The sequence below is a fragment of the Morone saxatilis genome, unplaced genomic scaffold (assembly GCF_004916995.1).
Source record: "Morone saxatilis isolate NCDOM2014 unplaced genomic scaffold, NCSU_SB_2.0 Contig16, whole genome shotgun sequence".
In the NCBI taxonomy this organism is placed as follows: Eukaryota; Metazoa; Chordata; class Actinopteri; family Moronidae; genus Morone; species Morone saxatilis.
The window spans coordinates 18,148,328-18,168,706 of record NW_023339718.1 but is presented as its reverse complement, the minus strand read 5'-3'; the positions used below and the strand labels follow the sequence as shown (position 1 = coordinate 18,168,706).

Sequence of the window (20,379 nt, the reverse complement as noted above, 5' to 3'; positions counted from 1 at the left end):
GAAAATATATTTCCAGATACGCCACTCCATTCTGATGTGTCAGTTTTGATACGTACCACGTCTCTCTATTCGCCGACCAGCCAGCCTGCCTCAGCGACTCAGCAAGCCTCACAATAACTATGATGAATGTAGTGTCCACAGGGACAAACCAGCCATTTGACACTTCATCCCCCTTGATGCATTAGCTGCTAATATCCGTGGATTCATGGCGGGCTGTTTGAAGCCTTGTGATTTGCTCTCCCCTGAGCATAGGTGACTGTAATCACCTTACAAATGGCGACGTCTTACTTCAAATGCATTTGTTAGTGGGAACAGGCTTGGGGGGGATCAGACACAACATCTGTGCTGCTGATTAGGAAAACTGACTCTGCAGAACCCACCGGGCCTTCAAACCTATCTATGAATATCCTCTCCAACTCAAATCGCACTGAGGACGGTTAAAGGAAACTGGGTCATGGGTGTGTTTCTGATCCTTTGACTGCAAGTCCGAAATCTGTTTTTCTCTAGGCTAGAAAATTTGATTTGCAATACACTTTATGTGCTTGAGCAAAGAGGAGGGTCAGTGTCCATTCAAAGCAGATGAAGCGGCTGGTCTTGGATGGGACTGCTCTGTGTAGCCCAGGGGGGCAGCTGGGGTTACTGATGAATGTGAGAGATAGAATCCCTGCCATGAAATGAAAGGGATCATACACACATACATAGAAAGATATGAAAATATCACTTGAGAAGGGCATTAGCAGTTCAAGGGAGGAAAAGCAGGAGGGACCATGAAGACTTTCTGATCTTTAGCAGCTGCCAGATGGGATGAGATGAATCAGCAATCAGAAAAAAAGATAGGAGAGAGAGAGAGAAACAGCCTTTTTTATTTTGGGTGAGATGAATAAACTGCCAGCGTTCTTTGAAGTTAATCCTGATTCAATGATGTGACAGAGAAATTCATCTGAGAGAAGATATGAAGTCACTCATTCTTTATATACACAAAGAAAAACAAACTGCGTTGTATTCTCTGAATTTGAATGAACTCGTGCAGTTTATGTAGGCTAATAAATGCAATACCGTTCCCATGCGTTGTTGTCCCATATTCACTGGTCTGCTTTTAGGATGTGAGAGCCGGCTGAGTGATCCACTCGGTCTCCGCGGCGCTCCCAGGCAGCCCTGCCGGCTCAGCTGGAGCGCTCGGCGGTCATGATTCTCCCGGGAGTCCGTGCTCCGCGCACTAACTTCCTGTTCACAGACCAAAGCAGGCTTTACTCTACCAAAAACTCTACTAGTCATGGTAGATTTATGAACTATGAAGGACACTAAAGTTGTGTTGAAATATTGAAATATCACCGGAGCGAATAATCCGAGTTAATAAATTATAGTGTAAAAACATTTCTACAAAGACGCCAGACGTAGGCTCCACGCCTCCTTAACCTGCGACCTCCGTTGCCCATGGTAACGGCCTCAAGCAAACAAGGACGTAAAAGTTTCACTCCTTGGCCAGAGGTATGTGGACACTCCGACCTTTGAGTGCAGTGTGAATCCCCAGATCAGCTGAAATGTCTATTAAGCTGTCAACATTTGAGGTCCTTATTTGGCTAATTTATAATACATCAAAATTCGTGGTTGCTAGTCGAGAGCCAATTAAATAGCCTACAGATTGAGATTTATACACTGAGGGATTAAACAGGTGGATGGCAGTGTGATTAGTATCCTGATATATTAATGTGACAGACCAATGCCTATTTATATGGTCATTTTACAATGGTTCATTTTAGTTTTAAATTCATTTACAATTTAATACATTTAACTACAGTAGGCCTATGTGATTTAAAGGTACCTTAACCACACCAAATTACATTAATTCCACCAGTCAAAAGCCTAATGTTAAGATGGCAGCTAGAGCTCTTCTAAATTAAGCTAGTCAAAATGTCAAAATGTGAGATTCAAGCCTTACCTAATGCTGTGACTCTATTTTGCCCTGGTAGGGCAGTATAAGGCAACGGGCCTCAGCTTGTACCACCCATGTTTGAGGCTTTTGCATAGACAATGGGTAATTATCATTACAAAAAAATATTAAATGTCTAGTCAATGACTGTGCTTTTAGCTGTTCTGGCATTTCAAAATCTTGGAGTTGGTCGTAACACCCATTGTTATGGTCTAGGATGCTGGTGCATTAGTACATATAACCATTAAGTGTGGAGATGGGTAAAACTCACATTTGAGAAAGTTTCATCTTTCATATCCATAGTTTTGCCAATTTTTATTTCCGCCTTCCAGACTACTTTTGAAGAATAGCATGAATATCTTGGTGCACTGTGGGCATACGCGCCTTTATTGTGAACAGGATGGAAGTTTCTATTAATGGTTGAAACAGAGGAACCAATTTTTCAGGCAACAGAAGCAGTAGCAGAGAATCCCAGTTTAACCTCTCACAGCATATCCTACAGACAGAAACGGCGGTTGAGGCATCACACAAAGTGTCAGAAACATCTGTTCAATCTGTTTTGTGCTCCAGTGGACAGTATGCCAAGATCTCAGGGCATAAAGTTTTAAAAATGAAACACTGACAAGTCTGTCACACTTGATAAAAGAGAGAACAATAATAATCCTGTTGAAACTGCAAAGTGAAAGAAAAATGAAGTGGAAGTGAGTTTTGTATACTCAGTACACACACATGCCACTGAAACGTTTCAGATAACACACACACAAACACACACACAAAGCATTTTGTGTCCTTCTCAGCCTCTAGAGGTATTTCATGCTCCAGACAAACCACTGCCACTGTGTGGCCTTTGAGGAGTGAAACACAGGGGGAAGAGACAGTATCACTGGCTCATGACAAGACTGAGCAGCCCAGTCACCACTGGCAGAATAGAGTTCACTGGGATGTGAGAAGAACAGGTCTTCAGGCAACAGATGCAACAGTTCAAACACAAACTAGCCTCGACCAACTGCTCGCTATTTGCCATCGTGCCCTTAAAAGTTATAAATACAAATAATTAGTCTGCCGCCTTCTTCAAGCCAGCAAGAGGTAACGGCCTCCCTTCCACACCCATCACCCCATGCCCACACACCCTTCTCATGGGATCGGCATGAGTGCTTAATAAGTGCTAAAACAGACAGGAGCACTATATAAAGCCCCTCAGAGATTTCTCTGTCTCACCACCCTTAGCTTTGGCAAATCTTTATTTTATTCCCACACTCATTAAGGAGATTTTAATTGCTGAAATTTCAGTGAGTCAACCCCGAGAGTCCAGAAGTTACTTGCTGACTGTCATCAAAACAAAGGGCGGCCATTTTTCGTCGTTTTTTCTTTGTCGTTTTATTTCTTGAAACATGAGCGAGCAGGCCAAAACAGAGCTGTCATGTGGTGGTGAGTACGAAAGGGGTGTCCCCTGGTACCCCCTGAGAAAATGGTGGCAGTCCAGCCGGCTTTTCAATCAGGATGTTGGCTTGCCTCCTTTCCTGGAGACGTGGGACCCTCGGTGGATGGATGTGGACCGGCTCCAGAGGAGTTTGGCAGCCTGCTCCTGGCCAGGGTACATACCCACTCCGCTGTTTGTGCCCTACATCTCTGGGTCGATGCATCATCCTGGCCAGAAGATTAGTAAGGAGCACTACAAGTGGAGGGTCAGCCTGGACGTGGCTCACTTCTCCCCCTCAGAGATTTCTCTCCATGTCAGAGACGGATTCCTGGAGGTCGGAGGTACAGCACACTGGCTTACAGTTAATTAAACATTTCTAAAAGTTCACTTTATTGAGATTGCTAATTACTTTGTACACACAGGATAGTTTCTACTCCTAATGAAGTATTAATAATCTTTTCTATCTAATATTATTATCTAAATAGACTTCTCTCACAGTTCACAGAATAAACCCCCTAAAATAAAACAAGGACGGAAAGGAAGCTAAATGTAACAAAATTAGAAAGCTGCTTAAATATGTGCTTGGGGAAAAATCACAGCTCTGTGGCAGAAATTAATTTCTGTGTTGAGTGGTGTCTCTGCGTTGCTTGATTCCTCTGTGTGTCCTCACATTCTTCCCCATAAACGGTAATCCCTCCCCAGGGAAACACGAGGAGAGGCCAGACGAGCATGGATTTATTGCCAGATGTTTTACAAGGAAATACAGGTATGCAAAGTAAACACTGATATTACAGTTTAAGCTATTCTAAACATCTCTCAGCAGCCAAGAGTGCAGCACTGACATCTGTTTTTGACAGTATCCAATCTCTAAAATGCTCACTGAGCTGAAAAGTTAGATATTATGTATTATCAGTTTCAGTATTAGAAAACACTGGCACTTTGTATGTAGAGACATTGTAAACACCATCCTGTCGTTTTCAGGCTCCCAGCTGAGATTGATGCCACCAAAATTGAATCCACACTTTCTGTTGATGGTATCCTGACTGTCGAAGCTCCAGTTCCAGAAACCTCTGTTCCTGCTGCCATAATCATTCCCATAAAGGTGATCACATCTGGGAAGCTTGTTTACATTTAAATGAATAGTTTGACATTTTGGCAGATATGCTTATTTGCTTTCTGATTGATTGATGCCAATTACATACATGTCTGGTAAATGTTAAGTCTATAGCCAGGAGCTGGTAAACTTAGCTTAGCATAAAGACTGGAAACAAGGGGAAATAGCTATCCTGGTTCCCAGTACCTCTAAAGCTCACAGATTAACACACTATATCTCATTAATCCATACATTTTGCTAAAACATACAAGATATAATGTGTTGATTAGTGAGCTTTAGAGGTGAATTTTGTTATCTTTGGACGGAGCCAGTCTAGCTGTTTCCCCCTGTTTCCAGTCTTTATGCTAAGCTAAGATAACCAGCTGCTGGTTGTAGCCTTACACAGCATTTCCAGACAGACATGAGAGTGTTATCTATCTTATCAAACACTCACCAAAAAAAGCCCATTTGCCAAATGTCAAACCATTCCTTTAGAGTTCCTGAAGTTCTGAACAATATCTGCTGATTGCATCCAACTCAATTCTCTTTTGAGTTTCCACTTATGAAAGGACTGGCATACAAATTCAGTATTGAGGTGGGGTATGAAAATGGAGCTAGTGAACCTTTAATCATAACCATTCATTTCATTTCACTGCTCACATCTTCGACATATGCACAAATGCAGGTGGAGATGGAGGTGGCTGGAGAGAAAGAGGAGAAAGAAGAAGCCCCTGATACAGAGCCAGATAGCAGTAGAGCAACTGAGGCCCCAGACTTCCCGTCTGCAGAGGATAAAGGGGAAGAGACTCCACTAGAAGTCCATGATGATCAGGCCCACCCTGGCAGCGCCACAGCTGGGCTTCAACAGCATGAAGAGAGGAGGGAACAGGAGGAGGAGACTCATGAAAAGCCAGCTGGAGAGTCCCACCCTTCAGTGCTTGCAGATGGCGAAGGCACAGAGAGTCTTCAAGATTCTTCTAAGCACCAAGAAACCCTGGAAAGCCAAGAAAGCTCAGACACAGACATGTCCAAACAGCCGGAACACAAAGAACCAGCCGTGGATGGAGAGATCCAGGTAATGGCAGGCTCAGGGGAGGCTGCTGAGGCGATCACCCAACCCGAGGAGCCGGAGCTGGGCAAGAGTCCACTGAGTGAGGTCCCGAGCCAGGAGCTGGAGGATCCCGACATAAAACAAGAACACACTGAGTAGAAACACAAAAGTTGCCTCAATGTTGCACACACTACATATTGACCAAATACTCAAACAGCCTTCATAGCTTGCCTTGCACCAGTTTTATAGATGATTTAAGTCAGTAGATACAATAGCCATATAACCCTGCTGTCTTTGGAGCTCCAATAAAGCAATAGCATGTGAAAATGTTAAATATTGTGTGTTATTATTTCTACATGATTTGACTTCCTCTCAATCTTAGGACGAATTGTCGACGATGATCTGTGTGTGAATTTGCAACTGTTCATGAATAAGTGATCATATTCATGAGCGTCATACTCATAGTTACCTCTGAAAATACAGCATGTGAGTGCAAAATTAAAAAAGAGATTAATTACCATGCCGTTTCAGCTAAGAGGTTTTGACATCAATCAGATACTATACGTTTGCACAGCTGTGCATTAGTCACATCTACATGAGTAACTAGCCCAAGGAGAAACTGGCGTGATTCCAATAATACTGTTGCCATGGCAGCACAAGTCCACACATATCATCTAATACCAATAAATACAACAGTTTATGTCAGCTAGCACATCATACAAAGCGGCGCCTTTGCACGGCCGAAACCGTGGAGGCCTTTTGTTTCCACAGTGTGGCTCCAGTTTGGAAACTTTTTAAATTCTGATCATCCCTCTTGATTCCAATACACAGAGAAGATTACGTTATTTTGCATCACACAACATGCAATGGAACTGCCCCAATTTTTGCACTTGCACACAAAAGCTCTGGCAGCACTGCCTCCATGAGTTCAGCCCATCCTGCAGCACACAGCAGTGCCAATCTCACCCAGCACTAAGCCCTCTGCTAATCTGCTGCCCAGTTCCTTCTGTTATCTAACAATAACACCACAGGCTCCCTGGAACCCTGGAACCAGGCCTGTGAGTGGCACGGTTCTCAATAAAAGACACAGATGTTAAGACACACTGGGAGATTGGCTGGACATTTTTATTACATCAGCCAATACAAAGACATCAACAGAAAAGAAAGCAGGAAACAAACGTCTTTGGCATACAAGTCAGTCAGTTCACTCCAACAATCATGCAGCCATCTTCCTGAATACTCAAATAGAAAAGAAAAATGCAAACCATATTGAAAAAACCTGGAACACTTCAGATTAATATTTATAATGAATTGGCACATATTAAAGTATATTTACAATACACTTTGGTAGAATACAGTATTAATGCACACAATTCACCCTCTAACAAAGCCATAAAAGGTAACTTACTTTTGTTTCTTGTCAGTTTAAGTGACATTCATTAACTCAAAAAAGAAACAACTGTGGAACTGACGGAAGTCAAGGCACTCAAGTAAATAAAGGCACTTTTGTCATCCTTTTAAAAACCAAATAAATCACATACAATATGTTTGATGCAAAGACTATTCCACTAAATGAACTGCATGTTAATATAAATACAAATATAAATTTGATCTTGAGAAGTTCACATAATATATATATTATTATATTACTGGTTATTGAGAATGCTATGACTTATAATGCATGAGTGGCCAAACAGCTCCTACATAATCTAAAGATGCATCCATATATTAGATTAAGGCTGCCCAAGACAAGTTAACACAACGACGGCTCCATAAACTGTAGCTCTTTGAACTTTTATGATTTTCCCAAAAATCTAACCTTACCATTACAGTCGAGTCACAACAATCTTTAAAAATCCAGAAGGTCGTTTAAAAACACTTTACTGCTGTTGTGAAGATATTTCTAAATTCTTCAAAGACTCTTCATATCATGTGGAAGAAAAAAATGTCCATCTTCTGCACCAAGAAGATATATTTTTTATCTTTTTGTTTGTTTCAAATTGTACAAATCGAGTAAGACGATGTGTGACTTCTGGCTACAATTTTTGTTTGAATTAGAAATTTGGAAATCAGAGTTGCAACAATGGAAACAGCTTAAGGTGTATTTTTTATCATGCAGCAGACAGAATAGTTTGTCATCCAAATGTCATTAACAGTCTTCAAGGATTCTGGAAATGGCTTCAGAACAGCAGTAAGAGTTGGTAAACAATAAAAAATATCGCCAGGTACTTATTTTTCATAAAATTGGATGCTTAACTGTGTGACTGAAATGTAATAGTATGGCTCTTCAGAATTCTGCGTGTGTACTTAACAGTTATGCCTTGTGCAGCTTCATCAAACAGGACATACCTATTTTCCTTTTCCACATTTTAATTCCATATGTTAACAACATGAAGCTGAAGGCCACACATTTGCTATCAAACTTGTAATCGACTGTGCAGGATGATTTGTTATGTTAGACCATAGGGGCCTCTTGGGGCTTGGGAGCCTCCACCTCCAGTGTTTCACCACTCTGGGAGCCGTCGTTGCTGAAGAGGTAATACGGAGGCGTCTGCCGAGCTTCAATAATGAGGACGCCCTCGGGGGACAAGGAGGCGAAGACAGTCAGAGGGTCCACATCTATTGGGATCCTGAGGAAAAAAAGCAGAGGTGGGAAAGAGATTATGGTCTGAATGCTTTTTTTATGCAAGGATAGAAGTTTAGATGTTAAGAGTAGCAGAAGTTTACTTGGTGAAAAATCTGTAAGCTGCTGTGTGTGTTCAGCATGTTTAAAGGCACGAGTGGAAGGAACAAAATAAGGAGAGTGGCAAGGAGAAAAAGAAAAGTTCACTTCCCATTTGGAGGTTGTGCAAAACTCAGTGACATTTTCCTCCATAACAGCTGCTGTAAAACATTGTTAAATGCTGGGATATTTTATTGACACTTTGTCAATGCCCATAAACAGCCTGTTGGCAGGATATTTTAATGTTGTACGTCCACGGTAGAAACAGAAAATGACTTGGCTCATTGGATATTGACTGTTTAATTAAAAATGTTCAACCTGTCTTCTGTGGATATACTCACAAAAATCTCACTACTATAGAGATCAACTGAGAGCCATCAGGAGTTTTCATTAAAAAACTTCAGCTCTGTGACAAAGAGGAAGGAGAAAAAACACACGGTGGATCCAGGTGCAAAAATGAAACCGGATTCCAATTAATGAGAGTGTCTGTACACCTATAAATTTCTATTGGTGTATACTTTCCTAACCTGCTGCTCACATCTGTCATAGGCAACAGCTAATTGTGTCAGGCATTTTTTTTTACCTCTTCGCTTCATTATTTGACACTTCTCATGTTGAAAATGTTATGTTTTCCAGAGCAGAGTGGGATAATTGGCTCCCAACACTTGCAGGAGGATACAAAGCACTGATGGAAAAATCCGGCAGAACTGCAGCATGTAAAGGGTTTACTTCCATAAAGCTGTATTTACACTTCAACAGTAGGAACAAATCTATTGAATGATCTTAAATTATCAAACTGATTATTATTTAGTTATTACGTTCATTTCAAGTCTATTTTCAAATAATACATTTCCCTTTGGAATGAAAGTCATTCAAAACCTGCTGCAGACGCAAACAGACAGCGACCCAGGCAAACTCTGTTCTTTGTCAGACATTGTGGCCAAATATGGGTATTGTAGGTTTTCTGTGAGAGCAGCCAAGTGTCTTTGGGAGTTAATATAAACATCAGGCTGCCCTGTTCAGAGGAGGAGACTGTGGATTTACCCTCCATTTAATTAGAGAGGACCCTCTACTGGTTTCCCACTCCACTGAGAAATACAAGTCAGAAGGGAACGGAAAACTTCACCCAACAGAAGCAGACAGACAGACAGGGAGGTCAAGTCAGGTCTATTTGTGTAGCCAAATATCACATACAGTGAGACTCAGGTCCACTTCAGCAATAGCCTCCAGACCCAGCCCAGGTTCACAAAGAAGATGAGAAAACAGTCCCCAGAAAGAAGGAACAATTGTATTAAACTTGTGACAGAAAAATCATATAGACATCCCCCTTTCATAAATGGCTATGGATGCAATATGGGACCCATTGGTGGGAAAAAGTCAATTACAAAAAATAAAGGGAAAAAATAAAGAGAGACTCCAACAGTAGGATTATAGTAAATCCAATTTAGATAGAACAAGACCAATGCTTTGTGTCCAAAGAGATAAGATGCAGGAAGTAGGTCACTGGAAATGTCTTCACATTGTTCCAAGGCCAAGGGCAGTCAGGTAAGTGTGGTTGGGTGCGGGGTAAGTGGATGGGGCAGCTGGGAGCGGGGAAGGGTAGCTTAAAAGATGGAGGAAGCTCAGAGGTTTGAAGACAAACACTAATATAGATCTCATATAGAATACTTTCATACAAGTCAGTCAACAGTCAAATTCATCAAAAATACCATCAAATCAAAAGTAAAGCTGAGGCTGATGGTGATATCATGCATGTATTTGGTTGTAAACTAAAGTATATTGTATAATAATAATAATAATAATAATAATAATAATAATAATATGATGGTGGTACTATAGAGGAAAAGTCAGGGGATCACCAAAATTATTAGGATTCACCCTCTGGGGACCATGCATGTTGATCTATTCATTGTTTGTTGAGATATTTCAGTCTGGACCAAAGTCGTGGACTGGCTGACTGACTTTGCCATCCACAGAGCCATGAATAGCATGATAATAATAATTCAATCTACTGCTCAGTGCACTATATACTCTGTCAATATATTTAGGATAAATTAATTTAAAGCTAGCATTTAAAGTTTGTGTAAGCCAGTTTTTATCTTGAATTTTTTTTTAATCAATTCCAAGCTCTAACCACGCACCCCCATGCACACACAAGCCTACACATGTGTCAGTATCTATGCCCCCCACATTCCTTCAAGAAGCCAATTGCTGCGATGCAAAGTTGCCCCTTCTGACAAAGTCAAATCACTCAGCCGACCCATTACGTGGGACTCCGGCAGAAATCTTATCTGTCTAGCTCTGGGAGTTTATTTACCTCTGGCAAGCATGCATTTTATCTCACACATTGATTTTGTACAGCTGCCAAAAACCTGTCCAATATGCTTTCCCCCCACAGAGATACTGAGGCAGAGAGAGACAAGGCAGTGAGGCAGTACAAGGTGAGTGTGTGTGCATGGAGTGTGTGTAGTGTGTAAAACATATAATACATATGCTCCCTCCCACACACCCAGACACAGTGCACATGAGTCAGTCCACTAGTATAATGTTTCTTATGAGTGTAGACACAGGCAGAACAAAAGATTCCTAAATAACAAACCACTCACACTGATGGACTGGGGGATTGCTGATAGGCTACATGACCTGGAGTTTTCAAGCTACCTTTGCCCTCAGAACTCATTTAACAACAACATATTTGGTTAATAACTGACATATTTCCCACTTGTTTGAGAGTTTAACACAAAATCCACCCTTAGACCCCGTTGCACTTGTTTACTGGACATCATCAGTGTGTTCCATCAATGATTTCTGTAACTAACTGTTGGAAATTTGGTGATAATACTTTCATACCTTCACTTCAGCGCTACAACTAATGATTATTTTCATAATCAATCAATATTTTTCCAACAATATTTTGGGTTTACTATCACTATTTTATACTTATTTAATATATAGAAGATATATACTTTATTAATCCCCTGTTGGGGAAATTCTTTTTTTCACTCTTTTTTTTAATTCTTACTTACTTACTTGTGGACATGCAAACAGGGAGAGAGATGGTGGAGTGATGGGCTCACCACGTTAGCGGTGCCAATGAGCAGTTTCTTGGGGTTAGGTTGGCTGCTCAAGGGCACCTCGGCAGTGCACAGGGAGGTGAAACTGGCCACCTCTCCAGGTTCCTTGTCCACATATTGTGGTCTGTGGGATTTGATGATCGACCTCCGGTTTCCCAAGCCATAGTCCTACACACTGAGCTTACCTGCTGGTTTATTGAAATAGTAGTAGTAGTAGTAATGAGTATTTTCTGCAGTGTGGTATTGCTACTCTTACTCTACTGCTCTGCTGAATAACAATAAAAATGCAAATGCAACACATATTGGACAGCCAATGAATTGTGTTAGTCTGTTAAACAGACTGGACGTAAGGGGCATGCTGTGGCTCATGAGGTAGAGCTGGTCGTCCACCAATCAGAGGGTTGGTTGTCCTGCCGCCACATGTCACGAGTGTCCTTGGGCAAAATACTAAACCCCAATTTGCTTCCAGTGCTGTGTGAGATTAATTAGTTTCTGATGAGCAGTTGCTAGGGTTAGCAGCATGGCAGCCTCTGACACCAGTGTAAAGCTCTTTGAGTGGTCAAAAGACTAAAAAGTCAATTTACCATCCCATGACAATTATGATGCCCCCATGGCCACAGCAGCAATAGACAGCATTATGTTTATTAGACACAAATGATCTAAAATTCCTATGTGCGTGCAACAAAATATAAAATTATACAGAAAAAAAAAACACTGGCACCAAAAATAACAATACTTTAGAGCCCCTTAAATTTCTTAAATTAGGTTTTCTGGGGAGCTCATGTCTCTTTCAGGGGAGCCAAGCTCCCTGTAGCTCCCCTCTGCAAGTAAGGTTTATTACTATTATTACCATAAGAAACAGAATGAAAAAGTAGCAGTGCTTCAATTAAAAGTACATTCTCAGCCATACAAGCTAGTCACGTGACTTCTCTGTGCTATCGCTTGCTTTCATACAACCAGAGGATTTGGGTAAGGAGGTCAGTTATTTATATATGACCCCCTCTCCCCCTTCCATCCACCACCCTAACCGCCCTCTTTATATATTCAGTGTGTCATTGGTTTTAGGTTTTGCTTAGCTGTGGAGCATAGGCCTGATCTGGGGGCTTTCCAATTAAAAGTGCTGTGATATGAACATTGCAGGGCTAGCACAACTGCTTACTAATTAACCAACAGGAAATTAGCAGAACTGGAGTGACGCGCCAGCGAGACGGCGATTCGCACCAGCGATTAGTGCTGCCGTTTGAAGTCTTCCCACTGCCCAATTAAACGAGCAGAGCCGGAGAGCCGGGCAGGTTGTGGAAACTTCTGTGGCCTGTTTGGCTTGGATGAGTTACAATATGATAAGTCTACAATATGCAAGACATCTGTGCAGCCCTGCATTAAACAGCACTTCTCCGTGTAGTGTCAGTTTTAGTATTCTACTGTTAGTAAGGGTTGATTTGAAGTTTTGTTGTCCACTCAAAGCTGATATGATTCTGGAGCAGCTGTTCAAAACTTTTTAAAGTGAGAGGTGTGGACTGACATAATGTTGAATTTTTTTTCTTTAGAGATAAACAAAGAGCAAAAACACATGCAGGATGTTGTCATGTCACGGAAACGTTTCTCTGTCTATCTGCATGTGCTCTCCCATTTATTATTCTATTGTTTGGCATAGTTCCTTCCATAGCCTTCTTCCTGATCAGTAGCATTTTCTATCTTGGTTTTTCTGTCTGTGTTTTAAGCTAAATGGCTGTCTGTTACTGTATAGTATAATTTGAACACATTTGTGTACATTTCAAAACAATTTTTACAAAAAGTGACAACTATCAAAATAAGGATCAAAGGATTCAAAGTGTACAAATTGCAGAAAATAAGGTTTTAAAATCAAGAAAAATCATCAGTACTTTGGTTCTCTGGCCAGTATTTTTTCTTTTTGAACCCTTAATACGAAATGCATGTCTACTTGTTTCCCTTGTTGCGCGTGTTTGGTTTGTGAGTAGATGAACTGAAAAGTGATTTTCCCTCACTGTTTCCTTTTAATATATTTTCTTAGATTAGGGAAAAGTCAGATTTTTTATTATTTCCTACTCCAGTATTCAAATAGCATCCCTTAAACTATTTCATGACCCCTTGTGTGGATCCCCAACCCTGAGACTGGAAACATTCATATATATTATTTGGCTTTATTTTTTTATTTTTTTTGGCTTGGCTTAACACCAGTAGTGCTATGGAACAATGTTTTATGTGTGGGTCCCATTTTGTTTGTCTCCTGCATTCGCACTTCCAGTAATACACATTCCAGCCAGTGGTTACACACTATCAACATGTGGCAGTAACACACCAAGAAACGCAGGAGCAAGTAAACATGGATGCAAACAATGGAGGTTTATAACTTTTAAGAAAAATCAGCTTTGGAAATGTTTTCTGATGAAGGAAATGCATTCAGCAAGTTCAGAGCAGAGCTCAAGGATACACCAACAACACGTGTTTTGGTAAGTAATACTGAATGTAAACAGAAGCTTTTTTACTAGAAAACACCACAGGGCACCTTTAAACCAATACAATGTAAGGGCAGTAATGTTGTCAGTTCAATTTCACACTGCCATCATAAAAATCAAAACCCTGGTGATATTTATTTTAGTCCACAGCTTTAAGTTTCAGTTTCATACTTTAAAGTCAGCAGATAAATGGGTGGAAAAACAACTCTCCAACACTCACCATGTGTGAGTAAAATGAGTAGGTGTGGAATATGTGATCATAGATATCCTGTCAATTGACGTCCTTTGTGTCCATAATGTACTGAAGGACAGAGTGCGGAGCATTCATCATTCATTGTGATAGAGAGTTCACTGAAATCATACTCACTGTATCTTCTTTGTGAAATTCTTTGTCACTATGCCTCCTTCTTCTTGTTTCTCTTCATGTTTTCCTGTTTGAAAAAACAAACAAAAAATCAGCAAATATGTGAGTGAGTCCACTAACTTAATTTCAACATTGTGCAATAGTTTAGCAACGTCCTAGATCATAAATGAGTGTCCTTATCAAGGGTTCAGTATGACATTCATCATATATCATGACCCCCTAAATGTATCTGTGAGCTTCAGTATGGATGTAAATCAAAAAGGTGTTGACAACACTGAGATTGAACATGTTTTATTTGGCTCACACAGTTTTCCATTGCTCAATCCCAGCAGTGTTTTTGCTTTGTGACCTCTGGGTGGGTTGCAATGAACATGTTAAAATTATGAAATGTCCTTTTCATTCTCTTTACTTTCTTCCAATTCAATACATTCTCCTGACGAAAGACACTCAGACATGTAGAAGTTGAGGAAAACAGGCTGGAAAGTCCCCCCCACCCCCTCCACCTTCTCCTCCAAGCTCTGTTTATGGACGTTCTATCTCTCGGGTTTGCTAGCAGCTGCTCTGGGGCTGCTAAATATCACTGCCGCCGCCAGCAGCGTGTCCTGCCCCACCCTTCAACCCCCGTCTGCACTCCAGGCTCGACTATGCGCTACCCTATACCCCCTCAGTGACGTCTCTGCCTGCCGAAAGTGCTGGACTTCAGACCAGAGACTGAGCTCCAGAGAGAATTGTGCTAAGATCACCAGTGAAGTCATGACATTATTATTTAAACACTGTCATGACTTAAGACTTAAAACTGTTTCCCTGACTGTTTCCCTGAAATACTTCATGAATGATGAAGGTTTGGTGGAGCGTCATGTTGGAGAGTAGTCCAACATGACGTTGCCTCTCCTTGTTTTGTTTTTTTCAAATTCCAGATGCTCTGTGTAATACTGTATGTTCTGGAAAGAGATCTTACCGCAATGGAAAATGTACTAAACAGGTTTTCTGCCTGTGCTGGTATCAAGATCGGGGCTGTAGTTTTCACGTTTGAAAACAGATTTGATAGTTTTGTTACTCTGACATGGAGGAAGGCAGATGCTGTGTTTCCTTCTGTCTATGCAGTGATCCGTGATGAGAGGAGGGGAGAGTACCCTGCCTTGCATACAATTGGCAGACTAGTGGCTAGCTGGTGAAAATAGTGGAGCATTTAGCAGCTGAAGAGCTAGATATTTCTCTCAGAAGTTGGTGGAGACCAAAAACAGAGCTAAAGAGTGAATATTACATTTGCTCGGTGTCCAGATACCATAAAACTTAAATTAAAAGCAGGGTCCCAGTTAGATGCAGGTCCACTTTACAAGCCTGGTGTTGCTACATGTTGGGACAAACAAACGCAGGTCTCAATTAGAAGCCTGGTCTGGATTTCATAGAAATTCTCTGAATGTATAGAACATCTTAAGGCCCACCGGGTCGCCCGCTTGAGCAGGTTCTGTGCTGCTTAGATTGAACACACAAATATAAATCTTTGAACTTTTGTCAATATGGACATACATATCGTTAGATCAGTTAGATTACCCACAATTCAATTGTTCCATTAATTTTATGGAAACCATAAGCACCAAATGATCAAATGATCAAATGAATGATTTATAATTGATATGTTTTTTGATATGTTATTATAGCCTAAATAAGTCAAAGTAATATTCATACTGGTTTAAGTAAAAAGTTTGATAGTGTTTCCTATCTTTGCTGAGTAAGAGTTTTGTGCAAAGGGAATGCCTTTCCCATAGACGCTTGTTCCAAATATAGGCAGGCTGAGTTGAGTGATTAAAGCAAATAAAAGCCTGGGCTATTAATTGACATTTTACAGTATATGTGTACATGTGCTAATATTTTTCTGTGTTTGGTGATAATATGTCAGTGTCGCCGTTACAGCAACAGGAGCTGCAAATGCCCTATATACACTACATCTGTTGTTTTACTTCTTCTTATGTAACTATTTTTATCTGAACTGTCTCCGTTAAATAAAGTAGATAAGTGACGTAGATTAATTTCAACTTGTTCCACAAATACTACACAGCATAAAATATGAATTAATACTGTTTTAAGTTAAGTGCTTAGAACATTTCTATCTTGGATCGTATGTAAGCTTAGGTGGTTGTTGGTTTCAAATTAAACTTAGTCCAGTACAAAACTAGGCCTATAAAAGTGTTTATAACACTAATAGTGCAGCAATGATGCATTTTGATTGTTTATGTTTTGTTAAAATCATTCAATAAGATTTTATCCACTTTTTTACATTTCACATTTAGTAAGCTTTAGTAACATTTTAATCGTACTTTCAGTGAATTTTACCAGAAGAAACATGCTTATGGCACCACTCAGGTGCACAAAAGGACCTATTCAGTCAGTGAAGATCAGGATGAGTCCACTCGGTTCATCTGAAGGATGTTAAACATTTGTGCATTCATGTACTGAACACGTCAAGCATGCTTGTATCACACTCCCTGTCACACTTTTAGAACGGGGTTGAGTCACTGCGGCAGGCAGGCCCAACATGGCACTGATTGAATAACCCAACTGGCATACCAACAATGTATTTATAAAAAACTTTTTTATAAAAAGAGTTGGGGGGCCTGCTGTCCTCCTTGCCCCCTTCGGCGGGGGAATCCCTGGAATTCATCTGTCTTCTGAAGCACTGACATGAGGAAGCGATTTCTTCAACTTACTACCATTATCAACAACAGAGCTAAAACGTGACACCAGCAGTGACAAAATCAGCATGAGGACTGCTGGGTAAAAGTGTGAACCTATTTCCAGAACATTCTCTCTGGTGTTTAATGGCAGCGAACGGCTTGTCTTATTGTAAACAGAGACTGTTGTCACGGGCCTTGCCTTGCTTTAAATCTAAATCTAGCTCATGGGTGACTGAGGGAGTGATTCTCCAGGAATCTGAAACAGGTGTCTAAGCTTGAGGATCTGCCTGCCAACGTACAAGTCCCAGTCCCCAAAATCTGTCGATCTCTTCCATATCAAGACTCATTAATGCTGAGACCACGTTATACCACCGAGGCTTTCATTGTGCTGCTTTAAATCTGCTGCCAAAGTGAATGAGTTGATATTTCTTGGCCAGGTTAGAGTGAGGATAGACAGTCCGAGAGGTATTGTTTATGCTTTGTTTCATCAAGATCTGCATTGACTGCTGCTTTCTGGTCACTTAAATAAAAAAAAGTAAATGTGTTTTGAATGTCCACCCTGCAATGAAAAAGTTTGAAAGACCACCAAATAAGCTTTCAAATGTACGTTTTATTTGATCATTTTGTTGAAAAATACTAAATGTTCAATAATATATTCTTAAGTTTTTGAATCTGCCTAAATTTAGGTCTCAATGCTGTTTAAAGTTCTTATCCACACAGCTAGAGATACATTTAAGCTTTTTTGTCTAAAAAGTCACATTTATTGATATTGAGTCCTAAAAATAGCAGAGGCCACTATTAATGTGTAATTGCTATGTAATTAATTACAGAACGTAAACCCTCACATTTCCATAAGCAAAACTGAGGGCATGACCTCAATGTTCTCAATGTCAGCTACTACCCTGCAAATGAGTGTTTTTCACAAGGAGATGGTCTTATTTATTTTATTTATATGTTCTATTTGGTGTATTTCTAGGAATACACCAATTTTGACCTATTACTTTAATTCTAATTATGTATTTTGAGCTGAACTGATGGTTTTCACAGTGGGGACATTACAGGTGGATTAACACTGCCCTCCAGTCATTGATCATAAGTTAATCTTCCCTTAGGGGCCCTTATCCCCCATGAACTTGATGATAAAGGTATGTGTTCTCCTATAAAAAAAGTAGTTACATTTAATTTAGACCTCTGCATCACAACTCACCTGACACTTCTACAAATCCGTCTCTCGTTTTGACGTTTAATTCCTCTGGTTTGAAGCTGTGGACGTTCACACAAACTTTCCAGGGCTCTCCCCCGGTGGTGATGGGTGAGCTCCGGGAGGAAGGCTCGCCGTACCTGCTGGTGTACAGCGTGGGGCCTCCCGTGGACTGACGCGAGGGGAAACCTGTGCGTAAACCACTGCTGAAGGGCGAGGTACTGAGGCGCGTGCTGAGCCGGCCCGGCCGAGCCCAACCCGGCCAGTCCATTGCCAGATCATCGGGAAAAGGAGGCATCCCAAAGTCATCGTCAATAAACCGAGATGCGAGCTGATCCCTGAACGGAGACTGATCTCTGAACGGCGATTCTCCAAACGGGTCCCTGGGAAACCTCTGCCGGTTCCCCATAGTGTAGAAGTCTCCCTCTGCCATGTCCCGCTGAGTTCAAAACCAGTTAAAGTTCTGATATTTGTGCCAAACAAAGCCGAGCCAAAACTTCTTGTTTTGAAAAAAAAAAAAAAGACACTTCTTATGTCTGTGTGAGGTAAAACTTTATCTCTTTTGGATTACGCGCATCACCGTTACGCAATCAGTCACCCGTTGATCCAACAGCAATCTGTTTAAATGCACGCTGCCTTTCCTGAAACCTAAAGTGAATTCCTCCTGGCGGCGGGTTTTATACTGGACAGCGATTTCCCAGACTGTGAGTCGGCACAGAGCAAGTGTCGGGAAAGTGCTGGGAGGATCTGGAGAGAACGCGCACTGCAAAAAATGTTCATCCAACAAGTACTAAAGTATCTTCAAGTGCTTAAAGTACACACATTTGGATCAAATAACCACTGTCTCTGATCCAAATAAACTGCATCCTCTGTTTATGAGGGGGAAAAACTGTTTAGGAGTTAAAGTAAGATTAAATGACTTGCTGATGTTGACATTTTTTGCAGTGCAGGCCCAACAGCTGACCAAAGACCAGCCTCCTTTTTACCAAATTAAGTTGCTGTCCACATGTCACTCATAAAGAGTTGGAGCGCACTCCTCTAGGTGACTCACTGGCTTTTTAATAGAAAATAACGCACAGCTTCAGGTCTAACACGCTGATGTCACAGTACGGATAAAACAAAACAGCTAAGAAGCCAGCTTTGTAAAGATGCCCGCTGTTTACTGCGGTGAACTCGGTCATCTGTTTTCAGGACATAAAACAAGACTGCAGTGGCGCTTTTATTCAGAACATGATTTTATATAGCTTATTCTAAACACGCAGTGAAAGGGAAAGCTGATTTCATGGGGTTATGATGGGGACAATTCAATTTCCAGGTGACATACTGTATTACTACAATGCGGAGTTCACACTGACACAAGATAAAATGTGTTAGTATGAAAAACATATCATTTTGCAATATGCTCCTTCACATGGAAAACAGGGAGAATATGCATAATTTAACACTGAAACACTGGAACACTATTGCTATATGACTTTGTTATTGGGATTTTTTTAAATAACAAAAGACATGATCAGATCTTTAGCACAAAGACATTTAGAGTCAATTGATCAATTGATTGATGCCTAACTGGCATATTGTCTTCTTATCCTCTGTCACTGGTCAATGCATCATATCCATACCTACATTTTAACATCCAACAAGGCCCAGATCACATTCTGTAAATCAAATAATCACAGGTTTTTTATAATTTATACAATGCAGATGCATATTTACACCACAGTAATTACATATTCAAAAAATATTTTGCACAAGAACTGATGTAAACTTTACATTGTGAGATTGGGAAAGGGCTAACCCATCTAGAAAGTTTATCAACGTTACCTCACAAATCTTCCCCTGGCACCGAGTCAACACTGGTTGACACGAGTCATCATAAGTTTTGAGTTTATGAATGACTTTTGTGCCAAGTTTCTTCCTCCTCCAGCATCATATTTCCCTCATTCGTCCAATTTAGTTGACATTCAGGGAAATAAGCTGAGAGTATTGAATGCATAGAGAGCAGTCTGTCAGGCCTGGAGCTATTACACAGACAGGGTGATGGATTTGAAATGATTGAGAAATATAACTCTTTTAATTATATGGAAAGGCAGTTTCAAACTTTTTTGCAGATTCAAACTCCAGAGTCAAAGCAGCCTTGAAAATAACTTTCATTGACTAGTCAGATATGGAGATTGATGATGAATATGAGGCTATAATAAGCAGCCGATTAGCTTAGCTTAGCATAAAGACTGGAAACAAGGGGAAACAGAGTCCTGTCCAAAGCTTAAAAAAACAAACACATCTGCCAGCATCTCTGAATGGAAATAAAATTTAAAAAATGCATTTTTGACCCTTTCAGATTAGATTCCCAGTCTTATTGTAGACCTATT

General features: G+C 40.6%; 3 protein-coding genes across 5 annotated transcripts in view; 1 reads left to right on the top strand and 2 right to left on the bottom strand.

Moving 5' to 3' along the window:
* LOC118325418 (coiled-coil domain-containing protein 60-like) overlaps positions 1-1,328 on the bottom strand; it is a 33,744-nt gene extending 32,416 nt beyond the window's left edge. For all 3 annotated transcript variants that reach the window (XM_035658095.1, XM_035658097.1, XM_035658096.1), the window contains exon 1: positions 1,057-1,328. In XM_035658095.1, coding sequence (XP_035513988.1) covers positions 1,057-1,275 — 219 coding nt within the window. In that variant the 5' untranslated portion in view covers positions 1,276-1,328. The remainder of the gene's footprint in view (positions 1-1,056) is intronic.
* Positions 1,329-3,321: 1,993 nt separating this feature from the next.
* Positions 3,322-5,718, top strand: si:dkey-1k23.3 (heat shock protein 67B1). The gene is made up of 4 exons (XM_035658286.1): positions 3,322-3,691; positions 4,053-4,116; positions 4,332-4,452; positions 5,129-5,718. Exons 1-4 carry the CDS (start codon positions 3,322-3,324, stop codon positions 5,651-5,653), a joined length of 1,080 nt encoding a protein of 359 aa, XP_035514179.1. The 3' UTR covers positions 5,654-5,718.
* Positions 5,719-6,598: 880 nt separating this feature from the next.
* On the bottom strand, positions 6,599-18,700 carry hspb8 (heat shock protein b8). The gene is made up of 3 exons (XM_035657887.1): positions 18,014-18,700; positions 14,135-14,198; positions 6,599-8,124 (listed from the first exon to the last, which is right to left on the bottom strand). The coding sequence occupies exons 1-3, from the start codon at positions 18,438-18,440 to the stop codon at positions 7,950-7,952; spliced, it is 666 nt and encodes a 221-aa protein (XP_035513780.1). The 5' UTR covers positions 18,441-18,700; the 3' UTR covers positions 6,599-7,949.
* Positions 18,701-20,379: the final 1,679 nt, after the last annotated feature.